A 27,571-nucleotide genomic window follows, 5' to 3' on the forward strand; every position below is an offset into this window, starting at 1 on the left:
TGAAACATTTGTAGTTAGTATACAATACATGCCACAATATAGTGTATTTCCAGTTATTGAACAATTTTCAATATCTTAGTATGTTATGGACTACAATTGGCTATAAATAAATGTACATCTATCTAAAAGGTTTTTTTTTAAATATATGATTTACAAACCGTTGACGACTTTATCTATAGATGTAATGCGTATATATGAAGTGAAAATGAATATACAAAAAATGTAAATAATTATAATTTACATGTAAATAAAATACATATTTAATAATTTGGCAAGTTTATTTTTCATTTTTTAAAAATTTTGTTTGGCTTCTTAAGACAAGACATATAAGTAGACATTGTTAACAGCATGATTTGGAACAGATGTTCTTATCATACTGTCTGAAATTATCGAGGTATATAAGATTTATAGTTTTAAAAGCAATCGGTCTGACTCTTTGGGACCCCTTATTACAAAACATTTGGTACGTAATGAATAGGTGTAGAACGTTAAGAACAAATTTTTAAATACATTTATCATTTATTAAAGATGGGTACAAAGGATTTGGAGATGGTTTGTGTTACAAAGTGCGTAATGTAAGTGTATCTATACTCATATTTTTAGCAAGATTTGTCCCTTTATTCATGATAATTTGGATTATACATGTATTTTAAAGAATGATAGAAAATTCTATCCTTTTGATAAGTTACAGGAAAGGTTCCTATCATTTTGTGTTTTGGGTGTATAATATCGTCCTAAAACCAGCGTATTTGTTTATAGCTGTTCAACGATTTATCAGAGATTGAGGTTCATTCTCTTAGTGAATTACTGTTGATAGACCAAATTCTTGAATTGATATATCTATTTATAAATCCATGTACGTAAGTTTGTTCAGTAATTTAACCATTTTAATACAATATTTAAAAAATGTAGTTTTTGTTCGGGTCAGCACAAAATAAAAATCCAAAAAAATAAGGAAATTAACCCCATTTTCAGCCATGGAGAAACGAAAACGTGTTCATTTTCAATAGTTGAAACCCGCACCATGTATAATCATGGCAGAGACATATAACATTTATTTATATGTCTCTGGTACAATGTCACATTGTGTACATGTATTTAATGATCGACCCTTTGATACTTCGTGTTTAATATTGAACATCACTTTGTTTTAAAGATACTCGTTTAGGAAAGAGGGTTCTAAGTTTTCAAAAATTGTGCCTATAATCCTTTAATTTTCAATAAAATTAAGGATCGAAAAAGCTCTAAAAGTTTTTGACGTATTGAAATAGAATTTATTTCATGTATACAATATGTGATGTGAACATATTTTATTGTGTATACGTAATTACACAAGAGGATTGGAAACAAGTTCTTGCAACTTACGCTGCGTTCCTCTCCTAATATGATAATACATACAATATACAGTTATCATTTTTATAGTACATGTTACTTATAGTTATTAACTTTATAATAGTAATATTCATAAATAATTTGCAAATATATAATAAATAAATATTGTTGATACACAGTATATATATAATAGTTTACTATAAAATAGCATAAACAAGAAAAATTAGCTTCTACAGGTCATAGATAAGATATCAATCCGGAATTGGTTACATTGTTTATTTCATTTTATACTTACATTTGTAGTTCGGATTTCCGGAATGCTTCTGCGAGGCGGAAAATTCTCTCCAAATTACTAAAGCGCATATTTAGGTAAGTATCACTTTTCTTGTTATTTCATGCTATTTCTGGTAAGTTGTTAAATAATTTTTCAACTGCAAACTCAGTTTAACGGTATTTATCGTTGACGGTTCGAGTTTACTCGGGCTTCCCTCCCTTTCCAAACCTTTTGAAAATTGCAAATGGCGTCCAAATTTCACAGACACTGAACAAAAGGTGATTTGTTTGATTAATTGTTTAATTCCTAGTTATATTGTGTCATTAGTTTGCACACAGTGTTGTTTAATTTACTTTTATTGGAAATAGTTCGAGTTTACTCGGTTACTGCAATTGGAAAATGTTTATTTCAAAATGGCGCCTGTACATGACATTATTACACAAAGATCTCCAAAGGAGAGAAGAAAATATGCTAGATAGTTATAAACATTCTCCCAAACTTGATGGACAATACGAATGGTCAACACGAATTTAATCCGAGATTCCTCTGTTACTATGTTGACATAGTAATTCTACCTAGGCCTATATCAAATTTTTAATTATCTAACATTTCATTTAGTCAAATACTGTATTATGCAGATAATAAATGTAGGCCTATGTAGATTTTTTTTTATAAATTGTTAATTTCATATCTGCACCATCTCTCAATAAGATATAGAAAGAATAATCCTAATGTGACCAGGCTACGCTCAGGTCACAGAGAGAATTCATCCCATATACTTGCAATGTAGCAGCCGTGAAGCGGATCAGCTTCGCGTTGATTTTAAGTCTGTTAAAAATAATCTGCAAGGGAAAAACACGTTTTTAAACATTCCAAACCTTTTTGAACATGCATATGTAGTTTAGTCCACAAAATACCCATTTAATGAGTCATACCAAGACATTTTATAAAGATACACGTTTAAATTTGCCTTCTATTATGTCGGAAATTGCAATCAGAATGTCTCAGATTTTATCATTAACATGGCGACCATAAACAGCGAATTTTCAAACGTGATGTTAAAAGTGGCAGTGATTTCGTTGCAAAAACAGTTGATGTGTTAATATGGGATTATAAAAGAGCAATATTGTAGGTATTTAAGACCAATCATATGAAAATTTAGGCGAGATACAGCGCAATATAATTTTTTTTATTTGCTACAAAGCGAGTATATGGGACGAATTCTATCGTTAAACCGGGTCCGTAGGACATCTGTCATTTTAACGATAGAACATTCTATCTAAATAAGATATAGCATCTCACTCAACTTGACATTCAGCATTATACATCGTAATAGAATGACCACAACTAGGCTTGAACCCATTACCGTTCAGTTCAAAAACCAACCCTCTTCTGAGCTAAAGGATTAACCCACTAAGTAGTAGGAGCGGGGCAGTACTATTCTATTCCCTAGACATCTCACACGAGACTCTTCAATCCACCCCATGTGAGTTATTTTGTTGTAATGTAATAAAGCAGATGTTATAGCTTCATGAAGCTTGATCAGGGTTGTCTCTAAGACCCGGGAGGCGGGGAATTTCCCCGCCTAAAGTGACGTAATTACCCGGCTATTATTGCATTTCAAACACAATCTAGCTATCAGCTAGACCTCCAGATCCCCTTCTACTTTTTTATTTCTCCCTTCTACTTCAATTTTTAGAGACAACCCTGCTTGATGGATCTGTTTTAACTTAAAAGTTACAGGTAACTTTTGTATTTTATTTAATAAATATTCACCAGGGCTGTGGGTTCTCATTGACTTAAAACTCAAACTTATTAGGGCTCAATAGGTATAAGCCTTGAGTCCATGAGTATGCATAGTGACTGTGGTCTTTGATTATCTTGGTTAGCAGTAAAATTTCTGATATATGTCTTGATATTAGTATCTATTTTTAAGAAAATATGAATTTCCATACAATGAATGAATGATGAAAATTTGCATCATTATTTTTTTCAAGTAAAGCAAAATGGACAACAACACAAAGCCGTATGTTCCACCCAATCTGGAGAAAGAGCCAGAATTGGTCCAGGTAGGTAAAAGGTTATACTTTAATCAAATAACTTCATGAGTGAATTAATAAACCACAATAAAAAAAAATATCATAGCAAATGTAAATTTCTTTCAGTTTGTCAATGTCTCATACATATTCATTTCATTTTTCAGACTGTAAAAATTCCAGCACAAAGTCGATTGAAAGAGGAGCTTCTAAAGCCTATGCCGAACAAAGTCAGTCCCAAATCTCCAACTCAGATTATTATTCCTGCCAAATACTCTGGCAACAAGCAGTCGACCACACGCCTAGCAGCAGGCACCAAAATCATCCTCCCTGGTAATGTTGGGAAGTCTGGCCAGCCATTGCAGTTCATTGTCACCTCCCCCAACTCATCCTCACCTCGCTTCTCAATACAAGGTGGTCAGGGACAGTCTCTTATAACTGGTGCTCGCTCTATTCTTCCAAATATTGGCGGCAGACCCTGTAAGATTATTGTCAGCTCCCCACAGCCAGTCACTACCACTGAGACTACCTATCTTCCACAGACTACAGCAAGCACCATTCAGTATGTTGTGACATCACCTGAGGCCAGTGAGCTGAAAACTGTTTCATATGAAGAGGACAACAATAAATATATCATAGAAAACACTGAATCTGAACAGACAGAGGAGATGGTGATTGAGACACAGGATGTTTTTGCTACGCAGGAAATTGCAGTGGATGTGCCCACTGACACAGATGCTGCAAATTCTTTGATTGCTATCGCAGAGCAGCTGCAGCAACCCAAAGTAGAAAACTTTGTGTACATGGTGGATGACAAGGGGGACAACTCTGGCATCATTGCTGAACATGCTGTTGTTGGTGATGATATTGAACCAGCTGAGGTGGAGGTGGAGAGTATGGAGGTTCAAGACATTAGGAGTTCACCTCGTAGAGGAAAGAGTATGTACTTTTATAGTGAATGTTTTGTGCATTTTGCAATGGTTATTACATTGGCTAGTGTGTTTAAAAATCTCACTATACTTTTTTTCAATTGATAATTGTATTTACATTATTTTTTGTTGCAGAGGCACAGCAGAAAAGACAAACAAAATCAGGAGAGTTTAGTGATGATGGTAGTTATGGCAGTGATGCTGATATGAAAGCAAAAATTTCTAACATTGGACTAGATCATTTGTCATACTTATCCTCCAGACCCAAAGATCAACCAATGAGTAGAGTTATGGTTTACTCCCCTCAAGCTAAGGAAAGACAGGCAGCCTTTACGTCAGATGAAAGTACTGACTCAGAATTTTCTGAAGAGGATGAAGATGACGATGATGATGAAGATTACCGAACCAGGCGTGTCAAAAGACCAACGTACAAGGCCAAGAAACCAAGCAAGAATGTGGTCTCCAGGACAGTCAACTCTTGGGTGAAGAAATATGTTCCAAAAGCCAGTCCCAGTGATGGTGAAGACAACAGCGATGACAATGAGGATTACAGTGAAATAGGAGTCCCCAAGGAGCATCTCCTAGCTTGCTGCGAGAGATTCCGTAAAGTGACGGAGAGTGTCGAAGAGCTCATGAGAAACAATGCCAAGACCCGCAGTTACAGGGAGACCACCAATGCAAGTGGTGACCGAGTATTTGAATGCTCAACTTGTCACAAGCTGTTCACAATGAGAGACACCATCAAAAAGCATCTGATACGCCACACAGGTGTGTTGAGAATTAATTCTAAAAAGAGATTTATGTTTCATTAGGCTTTAGGTTTTATATTTAGTTAAAGAACTAGACATTATTGTGTATATAAAGGCAAAAGGTAACTTGAACATGCTGCATATATGTTTATGACACAAGCACTTGACATTACAAAAAACCTGTATAATGTCAAGCATTTGTATTAAAAGATATTTATTCTCTGTTAACATGAAATGTTTTGGTTATCAATGTTTATTTCTTTTTTTTTTTAGGACAGAGATGTTTCCAGTGCACCAAATGCAACAAGAATTTTATGTTCAAGTATGGTTTGAAGTGTCACATGATGACTCACACAGGGAAAATGCCTTGTGTTTGTGCAATATGTGGTGGTAAATTCATTGAGAACAGCAAGCTAGAGGTCCACATGAGAAGGGTTCACACTTCAGAGCGTCCATTTGAGTGTGCTCAGTGTGACAAAAAATACCCAACTAAAAGTGAGCTCAACAATCACATACTCAATGTGCATACAACCATCAAACCGTATCCATGTCCATTTTGTGACAAGAAGTTCTCCCATGATGCAAAGCTAAAAAGACATTTAACAGTTCATACTGGAGAACGTCCTTTCAAATGTGCATTCTGCGAAAAGGCATTTACTCAAAGAGCTCACCTACAGATCCATGAGAGATGTCATACTGGAATCTTCCCATTTGCATGCAATGGATGTGACAGAAGGTTCTACGACAAGGTCTCCCGAGACAGACACTTCAGACGTATCCATGAAGGAGTGGAGAAACCTTACTGCAAGAAATGCAATGTCTACTTCAAAACCAAGACCAGTCTTACTCGTCACAAGAGGGAGTGTGGAAAATTCAAGCAGGAAATACCTGATGATGATGAGGTTGAGGAGGAGGATGTGATGGAAGATGAAGTGGATGAAGAAGAAGAGGAGGTTGTCCCAGAGCCTAAGAAGAAGGCAGCAAGGGTTAAAAGGTCACCACGGGCAAAGAAGCTTACAGTTAAAATAAGGAAAGTTGCAGGAAGGAAGAACGCCAAAGGCAAGAAGTCGGATAAAAAGGTCAGTGTAGAAGCCATGGAAATGTCAGGAAAGCTGTTCATCAGGAGCGAGAGGATCAAGGCCAAAACAGAAGCAGTCAAACGGAAATCTCAGCCATCCGAGACCACAGTGTCTCCACCCAAAAGAAAAAGGAGGTCGCGTTGAAAGCGCTCTCGAGATGCTACTCAGGACTTACAGTGGAAGATAATCTGTTACTTTGTTATTGTGTCTGACATGTTTTATTGTCTGATATTTTATGTGTTAATAGACTTTTTGTTTTAAATGATGCATTAGATTATATTGTGTTAAAGGTACACATCACTCTGATTTAAAAGTTCAGATTTGATCTTTGAATGCTCTCAAGCCTAGGATGTGTCTATTGACATACCTCATTTCTTTTGTAAGCATTGGAAGATTGAATTAACTTGTATTCAGATTGAAGTGCATGTAAATATTCAGTGACTTATGCTTTATAGCATTAATGAAAATGTATGGACTTACTAATTTGGAACAATACCAGTACATTGTATTTGCTTAGAACAATATCATTGTATACACAGGGGCCAAGCCCGTTTTAACATTTATTTCTTTGTTTATGGTTACATTGAAATAAATGTTAAAACGGACTTGGCCTCTCTGATTGTATACAAATTCAAGTAACTCAAAATGTAGATTACCTGTAGTTCATAGAATCATTATGAATGGATAAATTACTCTTTTTGAATTTAAAAATTACTTCATACTTGTTTTGCCAATTAATTGTATTTTTAATTTCTGTGTTTTTGGTAAATCACATTAACAAAAATCAAATACAGGGTGTCAGAACTTTTTAAAAATTTTAGTTTTTGATATTTTTATGCAAGATGATCATGCATTGAACCCAAGATACTAATGTTGAAGAAATTTTCTTAACTAAATCTGATAATTCCTTATGGAAATACCTGTTAATGTCAGGAAAACAATATGATTCTTCCAAGCTCAAGGCTTTTCTCTTCAACAATCTCTACATATGTATGGATAAAATGTTAAGAATACTGGTACATGTCTGATTTGTTGATGAAAACACTTTTCCATATTAGCTAGTTCATTTCTCGCCTTTCATCGAAGAATGAATTATCATCATTCTGTATTTTATTTGTTTATATGTAAATATTGAATGTTCATTACTAAGTGTTAATTGTGTATTAATCAAGTCAATAAAAATGATGTACATTTATGTTTTTCAATTTCTTGTGTTGGTATTGCTATGGCAGCAAAATTTGAAATGTAGTTTACTTATTTAATCAATATTAAAAGTCACATGAACCAAGCTTTATATGTAAGGTAATTTATTGTTAAACTAAACAAACAATTTTTAAAAAGTGCTTCCAACAAGTGTTTAGATGCTTTTAACTTTTGAAAATAAAGAAATCGGCATATATTAGATGAAATATATTTTTGACTAAACAAACAATTTTTTAAGTATTGCTCATCTTATATGTATAAAAATCGACATTTGTCTGGAACACTCTGGCCTCTCCATAATCTACCATTGTTACTTTGTATCCAATGATTTTTTTTGTACAGGAAATAGGATCTTTGCCCCTGGACAACTATATCTGCTTTATAGACCCCCCCCCCCCCCCGGTTTATCAGCAGATGTCCCTAGGTCTGCATTCACACATAGGGATAGAACCATTTTAAACCTAACAAGAGCTTGGACATTGGGTAGTTTTGTAAACAGCAACCCATGGGTTTTTGAGCTAAGACTACACAACCGGTGCATATATTGCTTGAAACCAGCGTCATTTTTTTATGTTTATTTGTTCTGACGCAAAATATAGATAATTACATCCTACTAAATGTCCAAGGTCTTGTTAAAATGGTTCTAATATCCTGTTTGGGATATCAATGAAAATCAATGGGATTTAAAATTTACAGTACAAAATTGGATTTTTTTATTGGATAAACTCCGATCTCAATAGTCAATATCCTAAATTAAAGTGTATAACGTTATCTTTTTTACCGAGAAAGTTGGCATTGTCTGTATTTTAATGAAGATTTTATGCACAATTTCCGTCAATAAAATTTATTAATATATTAATAGCACTGTATTTTTATATCCTATGTGGGACATGTCCTAAATTTTAATTATGGCCTGTTTTAAAAACAAAACGCTTATCGCGGATTTTATTTATAAATATAAATCCTTTATTAACCCCCCCCCCCCCCCTTTCCCATCCTCTTCCAATATAATCTTTAGTCAAGACCCGAGAAGTTCCGCGTGTTTTGGAATGACGTCAGAGGACAATATAGGGGATTTCCCATGTAGGAAAAATTACGTTTGCATCGAAGTTGGCGAGTACATGAAACTTCCTTAACTTTATCAATAAGATTTAAAGATGGATACAAGTTTCTGAAATGGGTACAGACGGTTTAGTGTACAAGAGAGAAGCTTCGGAACAAGATGATTCGGTGGAAGACCTCGTAAATATTACGAAGGGTAAGTGTTTATGTGTATCATCTGTACTGCATATGTATACTGTATATACTTGTTGATTCTTATAGTGTACTTTTTGACTGTATATGACTAGTCAAGCGAAACACTCCAAGAAAAAATTAAGGTAAGTTGGACTTCATGATCCCCAAAAGAACACCTTTGGGCTGATGATACGATTATACTCTATAATGATGTAACGTTAAGTTAAACGTTACCTAACTATAAATAACGTCATATGTCATATATTTTTATTCGGGGGGGGGGGGGGGGGGGGGGGTGGTGAGGAGGCTATATCATACATGTATCATATTTGATCACCCTTGTCAAACATTCATACAGTTGTTATTATGCAGTATTTGTAGAAGTTGATTAAATGTCAGAGTAATTGATGAAATCAAGTCACAGGTTTGTCATGCATTGAGATTTGTCATGTATTTCGCCATTTACATATTTTTCACATGACAGCCGGGGACCTTAGGTAATTGTTCAAGAAATAAACAGGTTAAAAGGTTCACCGAGATATGAACTTGGTTGGTCACATGATCAAATATCCTGTGAAGGCCGAAGGGCTTCTCAGAAGATTTCATTGGGTCACGTACCAACCAAGTTCATATCCTGGTGAACTTTTTCATTTTGCTATTTATTAATTACTTATATATTTATATTTGAAAAAGGCAAATTGTAAAAATTACCGAGATTTTATGTTATGCTATGATCATTGTGACGTCACAAAAAAGTTCATACAACTGAATAAAAAAATTGAATGTTTTTGCAATTCTATAGGTTCTATATATTACATATGTTTAGCTCATTTTTTACCAGGCTTTGCTGAAAGCAAAGTCCTGGCTATAGGCAAGCAAATTGCAAGTGTTCCTATAAATATCACAAGTGCAAAAGGAAACAAAAAAAACTGAACAACTTCAAAGTAGAAGCTTCTGCTAGGTTACCCATCTGCCATAGCAAATAGTTAATTCACAGAGCCATTTTTGTAAAATCTATTGGTTTTTTGTTTGCGAATAAATATAGCAAGGATTTTATTTTTTTTGTTTTCTTGTTATTGATTACTTGTTTTATAAAACATAACTATATGCATTTTGGGCACATATACAACATGCACTCATTTCAAAATACAATGCACTGAATTTTTTCTACTAGAAAGACCTATTTTTGATATTATCCACTTAAAAAAATTTAGTCGCTCTTTGATGTTTTGTCAACATTAAAAGCATTAGAGAGAGATAGACAGTCTTTACCACACAATTATGATGCATATTTACACATCAAAAGACTCTGCCTTCATGGCTTTCAGTACTTCAGTACGTTGATTGTGAATTTGGCATTATTTAAATAGTTTCTGAACCTAATTATAACATTTATTAATGGTATTTTTATTTTACTATATAGTGTGTAAATTATTGATTTGCTCTACACGTTTTAAATGTCTTACAGGTAATTGTCACAGGTGTATATATATTCGTTGAATATTTGGAAATTCCAAAACTATAACACACCACCTTTTGTAGGCCTGTGGAATTCCCTTTTCTGTCACTGATTATGATAGTTAGTTTGGGAAATTTTAAGAAAAACCAATATTTAAATGTCAACAAGTTAAATACATTAAACAATATTGAGACAAATAGAGATTCATGTCATTGTCTGTAAACTTAGATACAGGTAATCAGGTTAAGTGCATATAAAAGGATTTAATGCTGTGTAATTGCAAATAATTTAAAGAGCAATTTAATTTAAAACATCAACTGTATACTCTTTATTAACATTTATTTTACAATGCTCATAAATATGTGAGCTAGCAGATGTTAATTTTCATATATTTTATAATTCCATTTTCCAGAAAATGCTTGATTATATATTTATACCTGCTGAATTCCACTCAGATCAAGTGCCCAGAAGATATGTTTATATTCATGAAGTAGATAACATGCACAATGAAATAATATGTCCATGAAATATAGCATTCTAAAGTAAAATATGTGTATTTTCAATTTTATAAATTGAGCAATTGAGCAATCAATATTTCAGTAGACAGTTCATTAACAACCTCCCTAGCTGATAATTTATTAATCATTATGTACGTATAAAGTGTATATATGATACAGCACTCAAATATCTCTTTTGACCTTTGATCATTTTATGCTAAGGACATATATCTCATATTTTCTTCTTTGACTCATATGTTTATGATATGTGCTCTACAGTTTATGCTTACAAATTACAAACTGTTTATAAAAAAAGCATTTATCTGTTCTAACCCAGTTTATATGAGTGTAAATTCAATTTAAACTATTGAATTTATATCTATATGTAATAATTCAATAATGATGCAGGTACTGACAAAAATTAGGATGAAAATACTGAAAAATCAAAAGTTTAGTACAAAATTCAAACGAAAAGCCATGCAAATTGATGCATTTTTCTGAACAAACTATTTAGGTTCTCAGATCTTCAGCCTGAAATATTTTTTTAATCTTACAAATGTTTTTTACCCTTCAAACTTTATAAATGAAATAAAAAGAAATTTTTTGATGGTATCCATGCATTTTACAAAGTAATTGCAATTTTGGCCACGATGAATATAATGGAATAAATAACATATACAAGTAGAGATCAAAGTTTAAAAAAGGTGTTATCGGTGAAACGGTGGCTCGAACCTTTACCTGTAGGTGGTAGCCAGATCTCCCTGGAGCCACTTCGCCAAGCGGTTTGTTTAATTGCATAGTGTAATATTAACACTTCAAGACTAATTAAATTTGTCTATATAAAAGGCAGATTAATGGTACGGATAAATAAATTCTGCATAATTTAGAGTTATCGGACATTGCTGAGGATCGTAGATTGTTAAACGTCATCTTTAAAAATTTTATACATGGACATGTATATAGATGAGTGTACTAATTTTACATTTCACCAATAAAAAATCAAGTTACAAACAGATATTGAATACTGTATGCAAGGAAATATTCGCCCGCCCCCCCCCCCCCCCCCCCTCCCCCATTTTATTTTCGCCCCTTTCGCCCTCATTAGAGGGCAAATTTATGACTGGGCGAATTCCTATGTTCCACTTTATCTCTTTAATACACGAGCGTGTCTGGGCGAATTTAAGATGGGGGAAACCGTTTGCAAGTGTTGATGGCAAAAATAACCCTGAATACAGTACTAATATGGCATAGCTTTAGTTTGGTTTTAAAAGCTTCTTTTACCTCAATAATAGTTCATGGTTAAGAGAAGTTAATCATAATCAAAATTTTCAGGTGCATCTGATTGGTAATTTTTTGGCATTTCAGCAACCTTAATTCTGGTTACATTAAAAAGAACAAGTGTCCAGGTATCAATATTGAGAAACAAAGAATTTGTAAATTACATATTAGATAGTTAATGTACATTACATATTCCAGGGCTTACACTGACTAAGAAGAAAGCAGACAAGCCAACAGAGGACCTTATTGATCTATTGGATAGTCTCAAACTAGGATCAACCCAAAATCAGACAAGGGGAACCACTAAAACCAACAAAAACAACAAAAATGAAAAGAACAATGCTGTAAGTCATATTTTTATCAGAAAGGTGTCTTTGATTTTTTTTTTTACATCCTGATTTGAAGGTCATTTCCAATTTATGTCTTTCCTCCACCACGGGAAATACTATTGTTGTCAATATTAAATGCACATCTTTTTATATGAATTAATTTTTAAATTGACAATTTTCCAATGATATTATTATGATGGCTCAGTGATGTACATACCCGTATATAATTCATTTTCCTGATTTGTTGTGTCATGTTACTTACCTCATATTTTAGAAAATCTTCAATTTTTGATAAGCAAAAATATTTTTTCAATGTGCGTGACATCTTATTTTTGTTCCAGGCACTCCAAAAGAGGGGCCCTGGTCTCCAATCAGAAAATGGTTACTGGCCCCCATGTAGCACTACAAAAAGAGAACCAGACTATGTCTATAACAACAATGCAAACTCTCAGTTCCAATGTTCAACAGTTTCTAAAGAATACAACTATGCACCAGGTTTGGACTCGGGTTGTCAGATATGGAATGAGGCCGCTCAGTACACGCTCAGGGTTCATCAGAATAAAACTGCCCAAAAGATAAAGGAGTTGTCCAGCAAATACCTGTACGACCCTGTGAGACCACAGAGAGATGTTAAAGCTCTAGATGTGCCTGATGGGCCAACTACTGGTTAGTTTTCTTTTCACATAAAGCAGAGAATTTTGTAGCAGTAACTTAAATAAGAGACAATGCTTGTAAAAACAGGTCTTTAAGTGTAGGTGTGAAATGTATAGCTTAATAGTGTTCAATCACCCATAAGATGTTTCGGTGAATTATCAATTTAATGCAGACTTTGAAATCAAGTTTCAGAGAAATTTTACTCTTATTTTTATGTGATTGCTTTTGTTTTAATGATTTGTCTTGCTGAAGGATTAACATTAGCTGATGGTGTCTTGCAGATAATGACTTAGAATGTGATGGCTATGCTCCAAGGTTGACTCTGGATGATAATAAACTGAATGACATTCCATTAGGATGCCCCACACTGGACCTGATTGACAATGTCATAAGCAGTCAAGACAAAGTTTTATCTCATTCTTACTCCGTGAGCAGTTCATCCTCATACAGGCGGAGTCCTCCTTTCTATGCAAGTAGCCCCTCCTCGGGCTATTCAGGATCCCCACCCCCCAATTTTTCCAATGAGCCGTCACCATGTTATATTCCTTCCCCAGCTTACCCTGCCCTCTCCTCCCCCACCTTATCTCAGACTAGCCAATCCCCTGCCTGCCCTGACTCAGTGAATTTGGATTTCCGGGACCTAGAGGAGATTAATGCAGAAGATCTTGTGGGTACCAAAAAGAAAACAGACAGTTCTTCACACAAGTCTACAAAACGTCCGAGTAGTATTGATGATGAGTCAAAACCTTCTCCCCCAAAAAGGACCAATGTTGATGCTATGTATGATAAGGACCTTGATGAAGACAAGTGAGTTACTAGATCATATCAGTTGTATGATTAATTGAATGTCAAAACCTTCTTCTTTTATTTTTCAAACAAGACTCGCCAATTATGGATTGTTTGATTAACATTTGTGAGGAAATTAATAGATCTAAAATACATGTATGTACCATGGTATGTTGTTTTTAAAATGCTGAGGTTAGTAGGATGTAAAATTATTTAAAAACTAAACACTGGATGAAATATCTGGTTTCAGCGCTGCGGAAACCCTTTGGAAACTCTGCGGAAACTTAAGGTTACTTTAAGTTTCCGACAGGTTTCAGCACGGAAACTTCAAGTTTCATTAAGTTTCCGCAGTGCTGAAACTTAGGCTGTCCATGAATCCAAATGGTTTCCGCAACGGAAACTTACTGAAACTTGAAGTTTCTGCATAGTTTCAATCTCCATATACGTTTGGGATACATATTGTTTACAAATGGTTTCCGCGACGGAAACTTACTGAAACTTGAAGTTTCTGCATAGTTTCAACCTCCATATACAATTGGGAAACATATTGTTTACAAAGGGTTTCCGCAACTGAAACTTACTGAAACTTTTTATATTTTTGCTTTCACAAAAGCTGAGCAAGGTTTCTACTTTATGTAAAAACAAAACAATTTCAAACAGTTCCAAATTTATTTTGTTCAAAAATCTGAAATTGTTTCCAATAATAAATAAAATACAGCCAAGATACAATAATGGAGAAACATCCATATAGCAATTCCCTTATTAGGGACTTTTATTTAAAAATGATAAAATTGCACAAGAAAAAAAAACTCCCATAGAAATCTTTACATTTGTATTTTCTTTTCATCTCGATTAAATGCCTATCAAATCTCCCTTTAAAAATGCAACAAAGATCTTACTTTTTTAAAAATATGAATGCAATTTACAAAATAACTGCACGTACATGAATAAACAAAGAAAACTTCACTGTTACATGAACATGATACACTTGTCTCAATTTGTTTTGAACTACAATGAATATGTACACCATAAAATATTTTTGAAAAAATACACTACAAGATAGTAGTTGACTATAGAGGTATGACCCAGATTTGATTTGAATATGTCAATAAATTCCAAAACGATGTCAAAGTGACCCACTTACAAGTTGGGATAAACCTTTTCTTTGTTAGTAATATAATCTAATGTTTTACAATAGAACAGGATTTGATATCATTTTTTTGATAATCCATTTAGTCCAAAGTGAACTTTTCATTTCCACCCATGATGTACCAACTGATCAGATTTTAATATCATAAGCCTGTCAGTATTTAATAGATGACCCATAGGGAGATATGAAAAGCTTGTTGGCCAATAAAAAGCTAACAATGGAGCAGTCTGTCAAATCATGTGCAAAAATATGATGTACACATTTAATTAATTATGCTGATTGCAACACACTTCATTCCTGATGAATATTCTTCTTTACACACGGTTTACCTTCCTACATTTCACTACTTTACCTACATTAATATTTTTAAATCCAAGACATGAAGTAAAATATACATTGTTTATATACGACAAGTATTACTACATGTACATGTACTTGCTTTTTGTAGCATGAATGTATAAAATACAAAGTATCACACAGATCATTCACCTTACAATTCTCATCAATACCAGCACTTTACTTATGATATAAAAGCTAATTCCAATTATATATTAGTTACATAACACAGATTAAAATAAAACCCACATGGAAACAACTTTCCATCCAAGTAATTTTGTTATATAAAAATTGTAATACATGGGGTATATGTTGTCTTTATATATTTTCATATACGACATAATTGAATATTGTTTGGTGTATTTTATCATTTCTATGACCCTTGCATTCATCTCCTAATGCAGTGTTTTTACATTTAAGATTGGTTTCTTAATTTTTCATATATTGCTGCAAATAAAAACTAAGTTATCAATAAATGTTTAAACAAAGAAAATGGAAAAAAAAGTAGTTAACACTTATCAACTTGGAGGTGTGAGGATATATGTTACATGGAGTCTAATATTTTATGCAATATTTGCAAATATAACAAATTATTTAAGAAAATGAAAGTTAATATCTGCAAGGTCTAATCAATCATTTAATAAGTCAAAACCATGTGATTTTCTAAGATTCTAGCTTACAGACAGACATTGTAATATACTGGTATTTGATCATATAAAAAAAGTACTTTTATAGTTTATAGGTTTTTTGAAATGAGAATACTTTACAGTTAAAAAGTCTTGTTCTGCAGAGGTTTAGTCGGGTCGTAGAGATGTGTCCTTTCGAATCAATAAGGAGTGTCCTTGGCTGTTGTTGATGTAACCCGAGTCGTAGTTTATGGAAATAGGCCTTTTTGGGGAACTTTCGAGCATTGTCCAGACCGGTGAAGCACTCATATGATCACATCATGGCTACAGCAGACTTAGTAGTTCTGGACAGTGGTAGCATTAAAATTCTTCTTCTTGCAATGAACTTGTTCCATTCACTGGGCTGTACTTTATGTCTGTTCTATTTATCTTAAACATGAATGATAAAGTTTCATTTAGATTTTTAAACAATAAACATAAGTCATTCAGCCTAACATGTAATAAAAGCATTCTGAATAAAATTCTGAATACAGAAGCTACTATGCAGTTGCCAGTTGCTGTTTAAACTATGTCATATAATGACTACAATAGTATCTGGTCAAAAATGTTTCAGTTTTGTTTGAAGCTATGTTATTTTCATTTTGATTCTATTATTGTTTGTTGAACAATGGAAAAACTTATCAACAATAAGTTTGTTTCACCCCCCCCCCCCCCCATCAACCTCCTTTTCAAGAACTTAGACCTGGATTTCCCAAAAATTACTACAGTAAATTATAAACATCCAACACATGTATGAGTTAATGGTGAAAATAATCAATTTCAAAGCAATACCTTGCGTTCACATCGTCCAGCTGGTCAAAACATTCACCCGAATCACCGAACAGAGGATGCAACTAATCACCGGAAACATTGACTTTGTATGCTGTCAATGCTGAAAAAGAAAAACGTGAAAGATTTCATTTTCCGGATTTAATTAATAATTTTTTTTCGTTACATTTAGAGTTTGTAAATTGTATAATGTGCGTAAGATTCATTGTTCGTCTTGTTTACCAACCAAGCATTCATATATTAGGGACGTTTATATAATTATATATGTGTATACCCTGGATAATCTTGATTATCATGCATATAAAGTTGGTAAATGGTTAACTTGGTCAAAACGTATATTTAAAAGAGATACGGTAATAAAAATCAAAACGCCGAACCAAGTTTGAAAAAATGACGCCATCTTGATTTGATGGCGCGAGATCTCGTTTACAAATGAGAGATAAATTAGAGCCTTGAAAATGTTATTGGGAGTATCTATATTGTGAATTACGTTACCTTGACATGAGTTCTTCGTTCCTGCATTATCTCCTTGCTGTAGAGGCTATTAATGCTTCTCAATTCTCCATTTTACAACAGCACCTTCTTGTCCATTTTAACCTTCGCTCGGAATCATGAAGTGCGCCAATACTGACCAATCAGAACCCGCTAAATCTTGGAAAAGTGCATCTTGGGATAGTTTAAAATAAATAATGTTTAATCAAAATTATCATTTTTTACCGAATAGTATACTTTTTACATGTATATTTATTTTGAATAAGAACTGTCGGAGTCAGTATTTCCTGTTTAAAAATACGACAAAGTATTGGCGTGTGTTTGTTACAATTGTATTTGTAACACGTGATTAACCAAAAAAAATAATGGCCGACCTTTTGTTTACAAATGTCTAATGATATTAAACAAGTTTTAATGAGACATATGTATCAGATTTTGTCTTTAACTATATTTTATTTACATGTACTGATGATTTTGCCAAACTAAATATGATAGAGCCATATATAGTTTACTGACAAGTTAGTCTTGACTTGTCCAGATTTCACCGCGATTCTAAGCACGGTCATATTCTTATTCAAAATATAGAGGTGTGAAAATATTATGTTCATCACAGAGCAGGTTCTGCATGAACACACACAGAAATCACAAATATAATTAGATGCCGATCAATTAACGGGATCCGGTTAACAGCGTTCACCCGTACGGTGAATTTACAACTACGATGAATTGATGGCAATTATTTTACAGTTACACATGTGCACTGATTGGTCATGCGATGAACAGTATGTTAAGAATACTTATGAAATTAAAATACAAACGCGTTAAACAAGCCGGGAAGTAAGACGTACACGTCGGACTGATATATAAACAAAATATAATTTTAACTAGACACGATCTCGTTGCGAGCAACGAGTGGGTCTTCCGTCCGATTTTTTAATAGATTAGATTAAACTTATCACTTCAAAGATAAAATCGTAGATCTAAGCGAAAAATAGTAAAAAAAAAAAAAATTGCGGCAATCGGGGCTTGAACCAGGGTCACCTGGGCCATGTCCACGACTGCATCGACTGAGCTACTCAGACCCTCGCTTCAGAACTTTGACGCTTAATTTCTAGAGAATGCCTGAATTACCTGAAAGCACCTTGTTGCGAGCAACAAGTGGATCTTTCGTTTGATTTTGAATTGATAGGGTTCAATTAAACTGTTGACATTTGGTACGATTTACTATCATATTAACTTCCTTTTCAACTAATTTTTCAACCTACTCTGCGAAATGCAGATTTCCGGAAAACGTCATTTTTAAACTTCAATATCTCTGTAATGCGTAGTCCGATTTTAAAACGGTTTTCAGTTTTGTATTCAGTACAAAAATGTCAACAAAACGCAACTCTTTTAAAATTCCAAAAATCGAAATATTAGAATCACTTCCGGTGACGACCGGAAGTGACGGACAACCTGCTCATATTAAAATTTGATAAGTTTAAAACATATTCTGATGGAAAAAAAATCGTAGATTATTTGATTTAAAAAAATTTTAAAACACAATTTTCCAAAAATGCTGTTTGAGCGGACCGGAAGTGACGGACGATCGTAGTTTTACCTGATCGGCCCTAGAAATTCAAAAATCTATCATTCCTGAAACTTTCAATTTTCTATCTTTAATCGTTTTCGCGAAAAAGGGAGGACAGGATCACTTTTTACAAAAAGAAAAACGAATATAACGGCCGACCGGAAGTGACGTCATCAACATGACAAAAGACCTTGATATTTTGTATTATTCGTGGAATTTTCATAAAAATCCATTGTAGCATATTTGAGATATTTGAGTTTTAAGAAAAATGTTAAGAAAAAAAAGAATAATAATAGTGAAAAATAGAGAAAAAGAAACCTAACAAAAACAATAGGGTCTTCCGTTGGAAACGGAAGACCCTAATTATTTGGTATACTTTCTACATCAAATGTATACGAATGTATAATCAAATTTTAAAAATGGGATTAAAATCACGTGCACCACATGGCTAGTGCTTGATTTTAAACTGATTTTGTAATATAACGTATAACTTTAGTTAAATTATAAATAATGCTTATTATATCTTATAACAGAAACATGTGCATGTTTCATAAACATGTATCAATATCTGTGTTTACAGTACAGAAAGTAAATACAAAGTAAAGAAATGCACGAATCACATAGGCGTCGAACCGGGGGGGGGGGGGGGGGGGCTAGGGGGGGGGGGGCTGGGGCTGGGGGGGGGGGCTTAGTGCAAAGTTAGATTTAACCAATAGGCATATAGCCCCCCCCCCCCCACTTTTTCTCGCCGGAAATGTAATTGTTCCTAAATTTACCTTGAAAGATTGAGAAGTTGGAGTAATAGGCATACTAGCCCCCTCCCCCCCCCCCCCGACACGGATTAGGAATTTTATGATTTTGGGAAAAAAAATTTGGGTTGGGAAATTTATTTTCGGAAGTATATAGTATAGGTATACCCCCCCCCCCCCCCCCCCCCCCCCCCCCCCCGACGGATTAGGATTTTCATGATTTTGGGAATTAGGGTTTTTTAGGGTTTTTCCTCAATATTTCTGAGGATTAGTCTAGCCCCCCCCCCCACTTTCAATTTGCTTCCGACGCCAGTGAATCATGATACAGTCATGCAGTAAAGTCTGAAATGCATGTAAATAATTAAACAATTATTATATTAGACTCAAACTCCAAGTGGGTTTTACTTGTTATTATCAACTGTAGAATTTTTTAAAAATTCCTGTGTACATGTGTTGGCGTGGTATTAAAAAAGAAATGAATTAGCTCTAAACTTCAGGTTGTACGAATATTTGGTACGATTTGAAAAAATTTACAACGACTTTACCTTAATTTGTTTGCTTAATTAGTTACTGTACCTCAAGGTTCATTCAAATGATAACTAAATGATTTAAGAAGGAGTCTTACAAAATAGGTATATTAATTTATTTTACTAAATAATTATAATTTACTTATCAGTTTTACTAACTCAGGTACACACAAATTGAAAAAAAATTCCCGCCGGGCTCCAGTTATAAACTCACGCTTCGTACTGTGTATATGTTATGTAACAGTCTTTTGTTCACTCCTGACAGAAAAAACCCTGCAATCCACACAGAATATACAGGAAAATCACAGAGGAGGTCACCTGGACAAAGAATGTATACACATGTATACACGTGCCCGAGTACCTAAGATTAATGATTTAATCATATGCATTAAACAAGATTAGACATCAGTTCTTCTTTTCAAATTCAATTAATTACTTAGTAAGGTTCTTAATCGCCTTATTTGCCACATTTGAAGATAGTTACATGTATACATATAGTTTCAGTCACGCTGAAACCTTACTATACATTTTAGTATGTACGGATTCATTATCATTACGCTAGAATTAAACTTAAACCTGTTGAAAATAAATGATATCACTATTAAACTCAAATCAATTTTAGTAATAGTTTCAGCAATGCGTAAACCATTTGGAATCTTAACTTAAAGTTTCAGCATACTGAAACCTAGCGGAAATGTTCTGAAATTGATTGATATTTCCATAATAATTTACACAACTTTTTACATGATTCAAATTTAGTTTCCGCATTGCGGAAACCATCAGGAATCTTAACTTAAAGTTTCAGCATACTGAAACCTAGCGGAAATGTTCTGAAACTGATTGATATTTCCATAATAATTTACACAACTTTTTACACGATTCAAATTTAGTTTCCGCATTGCGGAAACCATCAGGAATCTTAGACTAAAGTTTCTGCTGACTGAAACCTAACGGATACTTGCTGAATCGATATAATGGTTTCCGCATTGCGGAAACTATACATGAAACTTCAACTTCAAGTTTCAGCAAGGTTTCCATATAGTTTCAGTTTTGCTGAAACTTGATTTTTCATCCAGTGAAAATTTTATGATTTCTTTTGATGTATATTACCGGTAGTTTTGTTTTTCCACTGTTGCCCTAACTTTGCTTCCTTTTTACAGTAAAAAATATTTTTGATAAAAATTTGACAATTTTTATGGGTGTGTTTAGTTTTGTATTTCCATTGATGTCATCAATTTGCTTCCTGTTGACAGCATTCTTCACTCGGTCATCATTGCTGGAAGTCAACTGGGGTTCATTGAGTATATCATTAATCTGCTACTAGAGGATGGGGAGGATGTCCTGAAAAAGATCATCAATGACCAGAACCACCTACAGAGGGTACGTTTTGGGTCAAGGATTAAAATCTGTTCATGCACATGCATGTACATGTGTCCAAGATTGATTTTTCTCAGTAATGTATCAACTACTGGAATGCTTTTCTGTATGTGTTATCGCTTGCCTTTCAAAGTTTCTTGCATCTAAGAGATACATAACCCTTTTGTGATGAGATCATATAAATTTATTAAAAAATTCACAAAAATTCAGAGGAAGGACTCTTAAGGGGGGAAAAAAGCTAAAGGGAAATATTAAGGCAATGAAACTAGTAGACTCTTGACTGCAAAGTTCCATAGTCACAAATTTTCAAGAGAAATATGGGAATGCCATTTAAATGAGAATAAAAAATTGCTGGTACACATGTAGTAGATTTTATTTTTCTTCATAAAGATAATGACAGAGCCTTTTACTTGCAGACACCCCTGTTTTTGGCTGTACTAGATGGAAGAGCTGATGTGGTCAAACTTCTGGTGCAACATGGAGCAGATCCAAACATTCAGGGAAAGATCATTGTCAGAATGGATCAGTATGAATTCCGGGCTCCTCTTCACATTGCAGCGGAGATGGGAGACCAATATTTAGACGTACTGAATGCCTTGATTGACTGCGAGGAGACAGATTTGGACATTCGCAGTCTAAGTGACAGTAAGCATTTTCTGGGATGATCATTTAATCTGATGATGACAAAGAAGATTAGACCGGAATAACCCAAAATCCTTGCAGATGAATTGGGATTGTGTCTTATTATATTGTTTGGTTAGACAATTGAGGCATCAATATTTTCAAGACAGCCTTGTTATCTTGTTATTTTCAAGGAAATCTTGTGATCAATTTGCATTTTTTTTCCAAAAACATAATCAAAGAATAAGGAAATTCATGTGGGAAAATTTTTTTTGATTTAGAAAAAAATAATTGAATATTTCAATACAGCAAGTATTTCCTAGAACTCATTAATACGGTTAATGATTATTTGCATTGCCTTGTGTTTAATTTATATACATATATTTATGATATAAATAAAAATTTTAATTCAACACTGATATATCTAAGTGAGTTTAACTGTATTGCAGTGTCAAACCTACTTTAAATTGACTGCTTGACTTATTTACAGGCGCATGTACCTATAATTTATCTATGAAACTAGGAAATCAGTTTATCACAAAAAATAAAAATGTTAGGGTACCTGTGAGGGAACAAATGTCAATCCTTCAGTCATAATTAAACGTTACAAAATACACTTTGAAGAATGTTAATGACAATTCTGAGAACTACAAGCATCCCACAGCTAATGTTATTATAACTTTTACCGGCAAGTTTTTTACTAACTACCTGTCTTTTTGATTTTTTTCTAGGGATTACACCTTTGATTTTGGCACTCCAGACTCACAGATGTAGGAAAAGTCCTGCCTTCCCCAACAGCTGTGCTGAATGTATAAAGACCCTAGTAGATGCTGGAGTATGCACAGACGAAGTGGTGGGTCATCAGTATTACATTCACTTCAGAATCTAATTAATCTGTTTCCCTAAAACCCTGTTGATTGGAGGATATAGTGTTGAATTTAGATGTTAAATTCCTATCCTGACCCATTGTGAAGAATTTGTGCATGGGAAAAATTCAATAGTCTTTATCTGTCTTTTCTTTCACTAAGTATATTCAAATAAACATTTGTTTCCTTAAAAGATTACTGGTTTACTGGTGAAAGAAGGAAAGTTTTGTAATGTTTAAATTTCATGTATAATAGAAGGAAGTGCATGCTGATTTTTTGCATTGGATAGCATTTCATTTACAAGACAGTTTGGATTACTATAGGAAGGCATATTAATGATCATTATAGTTTTGAAAAAAATATTTTTTATCATATACCAGTATCTTTACACATATGTAGGAAACTTCTTCTAAAATCGTTGTTGCACAGATGTCATTTGAGAGTACAGTCAAACTTCATTATCTCAGTTTAAAAATTCAAGATATCGGAGAATTGGAGATATTGAGGATAAAATACTTAAAAAATAAGTTGTTGGGACTTACAAATTACTTCGACATATCCAAGGTATTCAAGATGTCAGTGTTCAAGATATCGAAGTTCAACTGTAGCTGGCCATGGGTTTAATCCCATCCTTCAATAAATGTTTATTCCGTTACTTATTTTAATCTTGAACTTCTTGTAAAGAAATAATTTTGTCATGATTGGTACACATGTCAGGTAATTCAGAAATGTGATGATATTTATCTATTGCAGGATGACAAGAGCAGCAAGACTCCTCTGATGTTAGCGATTGACACTATGGACCTAGATCTCATTAAGTTTTTCCTTTGTGCTGAAACTCCGTCACAACATGCTGATGTGGTGTCCAAGCTGCAGGCGGTGACCAGGGGTGGTGACACCCCACTCCACATTGCAGCGGGAGTCAGAATGGAGAGTAGTGTGGAGAAACAGAAACTTCTGCGAATCATGATTCAACGTGGTGCTGATGCTGATGCAAAAAACAATATAAACGAGGTTCCTAGAGATATCGCAACGAATGAAGTGGTAAATATATTGACTGGAATATTAGTGTCTTTGAATGTTCGCTTACTCTGTCCATCTGTCTGTAACTGTTTCTGGTTATTTTTTAAGGGTCATGAACTTTTTCAGCTCCTGCAATAAAACTTAATTTTGGTGAATCGTTGAGACTTAAAGAAGACCCTTTTGGTTATCAGACATATCAAAGGTCAAGTTCAGGGATTCATTAAATGATATCCAGATGTCTTGACTTTCCACTCAGCTTTCGCAATAGATTGAGATGGGGATTCTCTAGCACTTAAAGAATATCCCTACTTATTAATTAGATCAAAGGTCAAGGTCACAATTTTATTGGTTCAGTAAAATAGTTTGTTGATAATGTCTTTAGTTCCTTTTGAGCTTTTGCAATAAAAATCATCAAATTTTTCTCAAAGACTACTGGGTACCCTATTTTGTTAATCCAAGGCCACAAATTCATACCATAAAACAAAGTACTACTATATAGCTACAACATAAAATGCACTAAAGAAATTTATTTACCATATGAAGCATATAGATTCTTTTCAATTTATTAATTGGTATTTTAATGCATGAATATGGATCTCATGTTTTTAAAGAAAACCAATTCATAACTTTCATTTTTTTTTTTCAGTGGAAGGACATTTTCATTCTCACAAAAACAACATCTGACACTGTTTCGTGATCTGCAAGAAGAGGAAACTTAACAGAGCCTACCTTCTTATTGTGATTCATAAGCCTCAAGTATTATAAACATGTATTGCAGGCAAGGTCATCCTCAGAACATCATTTTTTGTACATATCTTCTGCATACCACCATCCTTGTGTGTATAGTTAGTCTGTACATATACTGTAATCACAACCCTGTTTTGTGTTGTTATACACAGTACCTACTGTGGTTAGTCTGTACATATACTGTAATCACAACCCTGTTTTGTGTTGTTATACACAGTACCTACCGTGGTTAATACTACATTGTACGTGTCAACATTTTTACCAGACACCCATCATGCTGTGCTGTTTTCAAACTGACAACGATGATTTTATTTTTTTCTTTTATCAAAATATTTATTAGCTTTACCATCATTATCATTCAAATTATAAGATTATTTGTTCCCATTTCTTATAAATATTTGCCTGTATATATGACTTAATGTAATTAGAATTGTGCTGATTATATATTCTTGTTTTTAACACTATGTTGCAGAGAAAAACCATTGTGCACACCAAAGGGAATTGAGTGTGATTTCATCTTGAACTTGGGTTATTTAGGAGCTTCCTCTTAAACTAATAGTAGTTTTACCCCAATTCAGGATTTACATACTGAAATCTACAAAAGTATTCAACAGAACAGCACTGGCGTCGGAAGCAAATTGAAAGTGGGGGGGCTAGACTAATCCTCAAAATCATGAAATTCCTAGCCCCCCCCCCCCCCCCCCCCCCCCCGGGTTCCGACGCCTATGGAACAGTCTTCATGCATAGTACATATACATAATTCAGATGATAAGATGCTTTTATAAAATGGGTTGTGACTTTATTTCTTATATATCTGATACATGTAGATGATAAAGCTGCTGCTATAAACAATTCAAATAGGTAGATAACCATGTTGACCATGAGGCTGAGTCTAATTCTAGTACACCAAGTTAAGCAGCATTTTTTTTTTTTTCAATTGTAGTTGTAATTTAATTTTCAATAGTTTTCATATAAATATAACAAAAAGGGTAATCTGTAAGCCAGAAAAACAAAATACATTTATTTGGGGTAAAAATGTGAAAACTTGGGATGATTCCAGCCAATCCCCTTGTGTCGGATCGGTAGCTGAGATTATCCTCTTTGAAAATAGGGGTGACAAATGTTCTTATAAAAACAATTAATATGTTATATAGTAAAAGGTTATGTGAGAAATTTTATCAAAATATCTGGAGTCCAGGGGTAAATTAAGAAGACTTGGCCTTGTTGATAGTAATTAACTAGCCAATCTCTTGGAAGTTTGCCAAGATTTATTACATCTCTTGCCCATTTTGTTCTTTCGTTTGTAAGAGATTGTAAGGGACTGGAACTTAATAAAATCAAGGTAGCTGCATGTAAAGTACCACTATATATATAGTACATGTACTAGTACATCAAATACATGTAATGGTGTTAAACCAATGTGGCCTAGGGGTGTCATCCCTGGTTTAACTGGGTTACCATAGTTACATTTAGATATATGATATCATTTGCTACTTAACAAGGAAACATGTAGGGCATTGAAGTGGAGTAGCATGAAATTATGGGTGTGGTTTATGCATACACACGAGTATTATAAGACAAGTGCTAACTGTGTGATGGAAAGGGGCTGGCCTATTTCCTCAGTAATCTAGCATCAGAACTTCTGTAGCTTTATAATTTCTTTAAGAGTGTTTTAATGGTACCAGTAAATTTTTATTGAAAATGAGCATTACATAAAGAATTTACATTCAAAGCTGGATTGTGAAAATGTTGACTTGATTATTATATATCAAAACTTTAATGAGCTTTAAGATATATTGATAAGATTTGTGTTAGTTATTTACAGATATGTGTTATTTTCTTAAATATTTTGAGTTTTTAGTGAAAGGGAAAGCAATTTCATAACATTTGTTCCATTTTCACGGAGTTAAATCTGTACAGCTTTAAGTGAAGTGAATGATGCATAATAGACGGGATTATTTTGCATGTTGGTGTAAGGCTTTTCTGTTTAATTCTTACTGTCAGTGAATTATCCAAACCCACTGTTTAATTTGACTTGGTTTTAATAAATATGACCCAATGTTCTTATTTCGTTATTTTATTCAAATAATCTGAAAATGATTAAAGGCTGTTCTTTGACATGTATATGTGATGTAAATAAGGAATAAGGAATCATTCTTTGAGTATTATGAGGTGATAATTTTGGTCGGGGCGTGATCAAATCCAATAAAGCCCCGACCGAAATTATTACCTCATAATATTCAAAGAATGATTCCTTATTACTTATATTTATATAATTTTAAGCAATCGTATGATTAAATATATAAATATAAATAAGCAAACCCCGCTGGCGCCTCAATTTGGCGTCATTTGTATTATGGGTTATATAGTACTAAATCGATATGTAGTGTTATCACAGGCAAAGACACTGGAAAATGTAAATATAAGGTAATAATGTTTTGAATAAATTCATTATAATTTTCACTTTTGTTATGTATTTTATAAAAGTATCGTTAAATAAAAGCTGGAGGTTTTTTTATATACAATTTTCTGTCTTAATGGTTTTTTAATTAGCTTAATATTAATTTATTCAAGGATTCTTTTTACTTTTTCCCTTTATGAGTAATAACTACTGATAATTTATGGTTAGAAATTATAAGGTTTCCTTTCTGTGGATGGCCCTGTAGTAATCAGTCGATTTGACATCGCTTTTATTGGAATATTTTTTTCTTTCTTTGTCCAAATTTAGGTCATACTGCACCAACAGAATAAGCGTTTAAGGCTATAGCAGACTAATGTGTTAAATCCTTGTACAGACCATATACCAGTCCCCCCCCCC

General features: G+C 33.6%; 2 protein-coding genes and 1 long non-coding RNA gene across 6 annotated transcripts; 2 read left to right on the forward strand and 1 right to left on the reverse strand.

The window, feature by feature from the left end:
* Positions 1 to 1,605: 1,605 nt before the first annotated feature.
* On the forward strand, positions 1,606 to 7,594 carry LOC105334368 (uncharacterized). 4 transcript variants are annotated; one of them, XM_011437796.4, is made up of 6 exons: positions 1,686 to 1,701; positions 2,943 to 3,092; positions 3,604 to 3,675; positions 3,810 to 4,581; positions 4,707 to 5,339; positions 5,594 to 7,594. In XM_011437796.4, the coding sequence occupies exons 3-6, from the start codon at positions 3,613 to 3,615 to the stop codon at positions 6,541 to 6,543; spliced, it is 2,418 nt and encodes an 805-aa protein (XP_011436098.2). In that variant the 5' UTR covers positions 1,686 to 1,701; positions 2,943 to 3,092; positions 3,604 to 3,612; the 3' UTR covers positions 6,544 to 7,594. The 4 variants fall into 4 exon arrangements, with proteins under 4 accessions (XP_011436096.2, XP_011436098.2, XP_011436097.2 ...); XM_011437794.4 differs by lacking the exon at positions 2,943 to 3,092 and having other exon boundaries at positions 1,606 to 1,701; XM_011437795.4 differs by lacking the exons at positions 1,686 to 1,701; positions 2,943 to 3,092 and adding an exon at positions 1,793 to 1,884.
* Positions 7,595 to 8,664: 1,070 nt separating this feature from the next.
* LOC105334369 (NF-kappa-B inhibitor zeta) lies at positions 8,665 to 26,816 on the forward strand. The gene is made up of 9 exons (XM_011437799.4): positions 8,665 to 8,860; positions 12,271 to 12,416; positions 12,743 to 13,067; positions 13,337 to 13,862; positions 21,373 to 21,499; positions 21,913 to 22,141; positions 22,849 to 22,970; positions 23,737 to 24,027; positions 24,653 to 26,816. The coding sequence occupies exons 1-9, from the start codon at positions 8,779 to 8,781 to the stop codon at positions 24,701 to 24,703; spliced, it is 1,899 nt and encodes a 632-aa protein (XP_011436101.3). The 5' UTR covers positions 8,665 to 8,778; the 3' UTR covers positions 24,704 to 26,816.
* Positions 14,069 to 17,513, reverse strand: LOC136272751 (uncharacterized). The gene is made up of 3 exons (XR_010710808.1): positions 17,277 to 17,513; positions 16,785 to 16,884; positions 14,069 to 16,382 (listed from the first exon to the last, which is right to left on the reverse strand). It is a non-coding gene; the product is annotated as an uncharacterized lncRNA (long non-coding RNA).
* Positions 26,817 to 27,571: the final 755 nt, after the last annotated feature.

Source organism: Magallana gigas, chromosome 2, assembly GCF_963853765.1.
Source record: "Magallana gigas chromosome 2, xbMagGiga1.1, whole genome shotgun sequence".
Taxonomy (NCBI): domain Eukaryota; kingdom Metazoa; phylum Mollusca; class Bivalvia; order Ostreida; family Ostreidae; genus Magallana; species Magallana gigas.

What these genes read in the sequence shown, in the direction of transcription:
- LOC105334368 (XM_011437794.4), top strand. Translation starts at nt 3,613, where the DNA reads ATGGACAACAACACAAAGCCGTATGTTCCACCCAATCTGGAGAAAGAG. An exon ending in TTCACCTCGTAGAGGAAAGA is followed by an intron (nt 4,582 to 4,706) that starts GTATGTACTTTT and finishes TTTTTGTTGCAG; the next exon opens with AGGCACAGCAGAAAAGACAA. An exon ending in GCATCTGATACGCCACACAG is followed by an intron (nt 5,340 to 5,593) that starts GTGTGTTGAGAA and finishes TTTTTTTTTTAG; the next exon opens with GACAGAGATGTTTCCAGTGC.
- LOC105334369 (XM_011437799.4), top strand. Translation starts at nt 8,779, where the DNA reads ATGGGTACAGACGGTTTAGTGTACAAGAGAGAAGCTTCGGAACAAGAT. An exon ending in CATTCGCAGTCTAAGTGACA is followed by an intron (nt 22,142 to 22,848) that starts GTAAGCATTTTC and finishes ATTTTTTTCTAG; the next exon opens with GGATTACACCTTTGATTTTG. An exon ending in GAGTATGCACAGACGAAGTG is followed by an intron (nt 22,971 to 23,736) that starts GTGGGTCATCAG and finishes TATCTATTGCAG; the next exon opens with GATGACAAGAGCAGCAAGAC.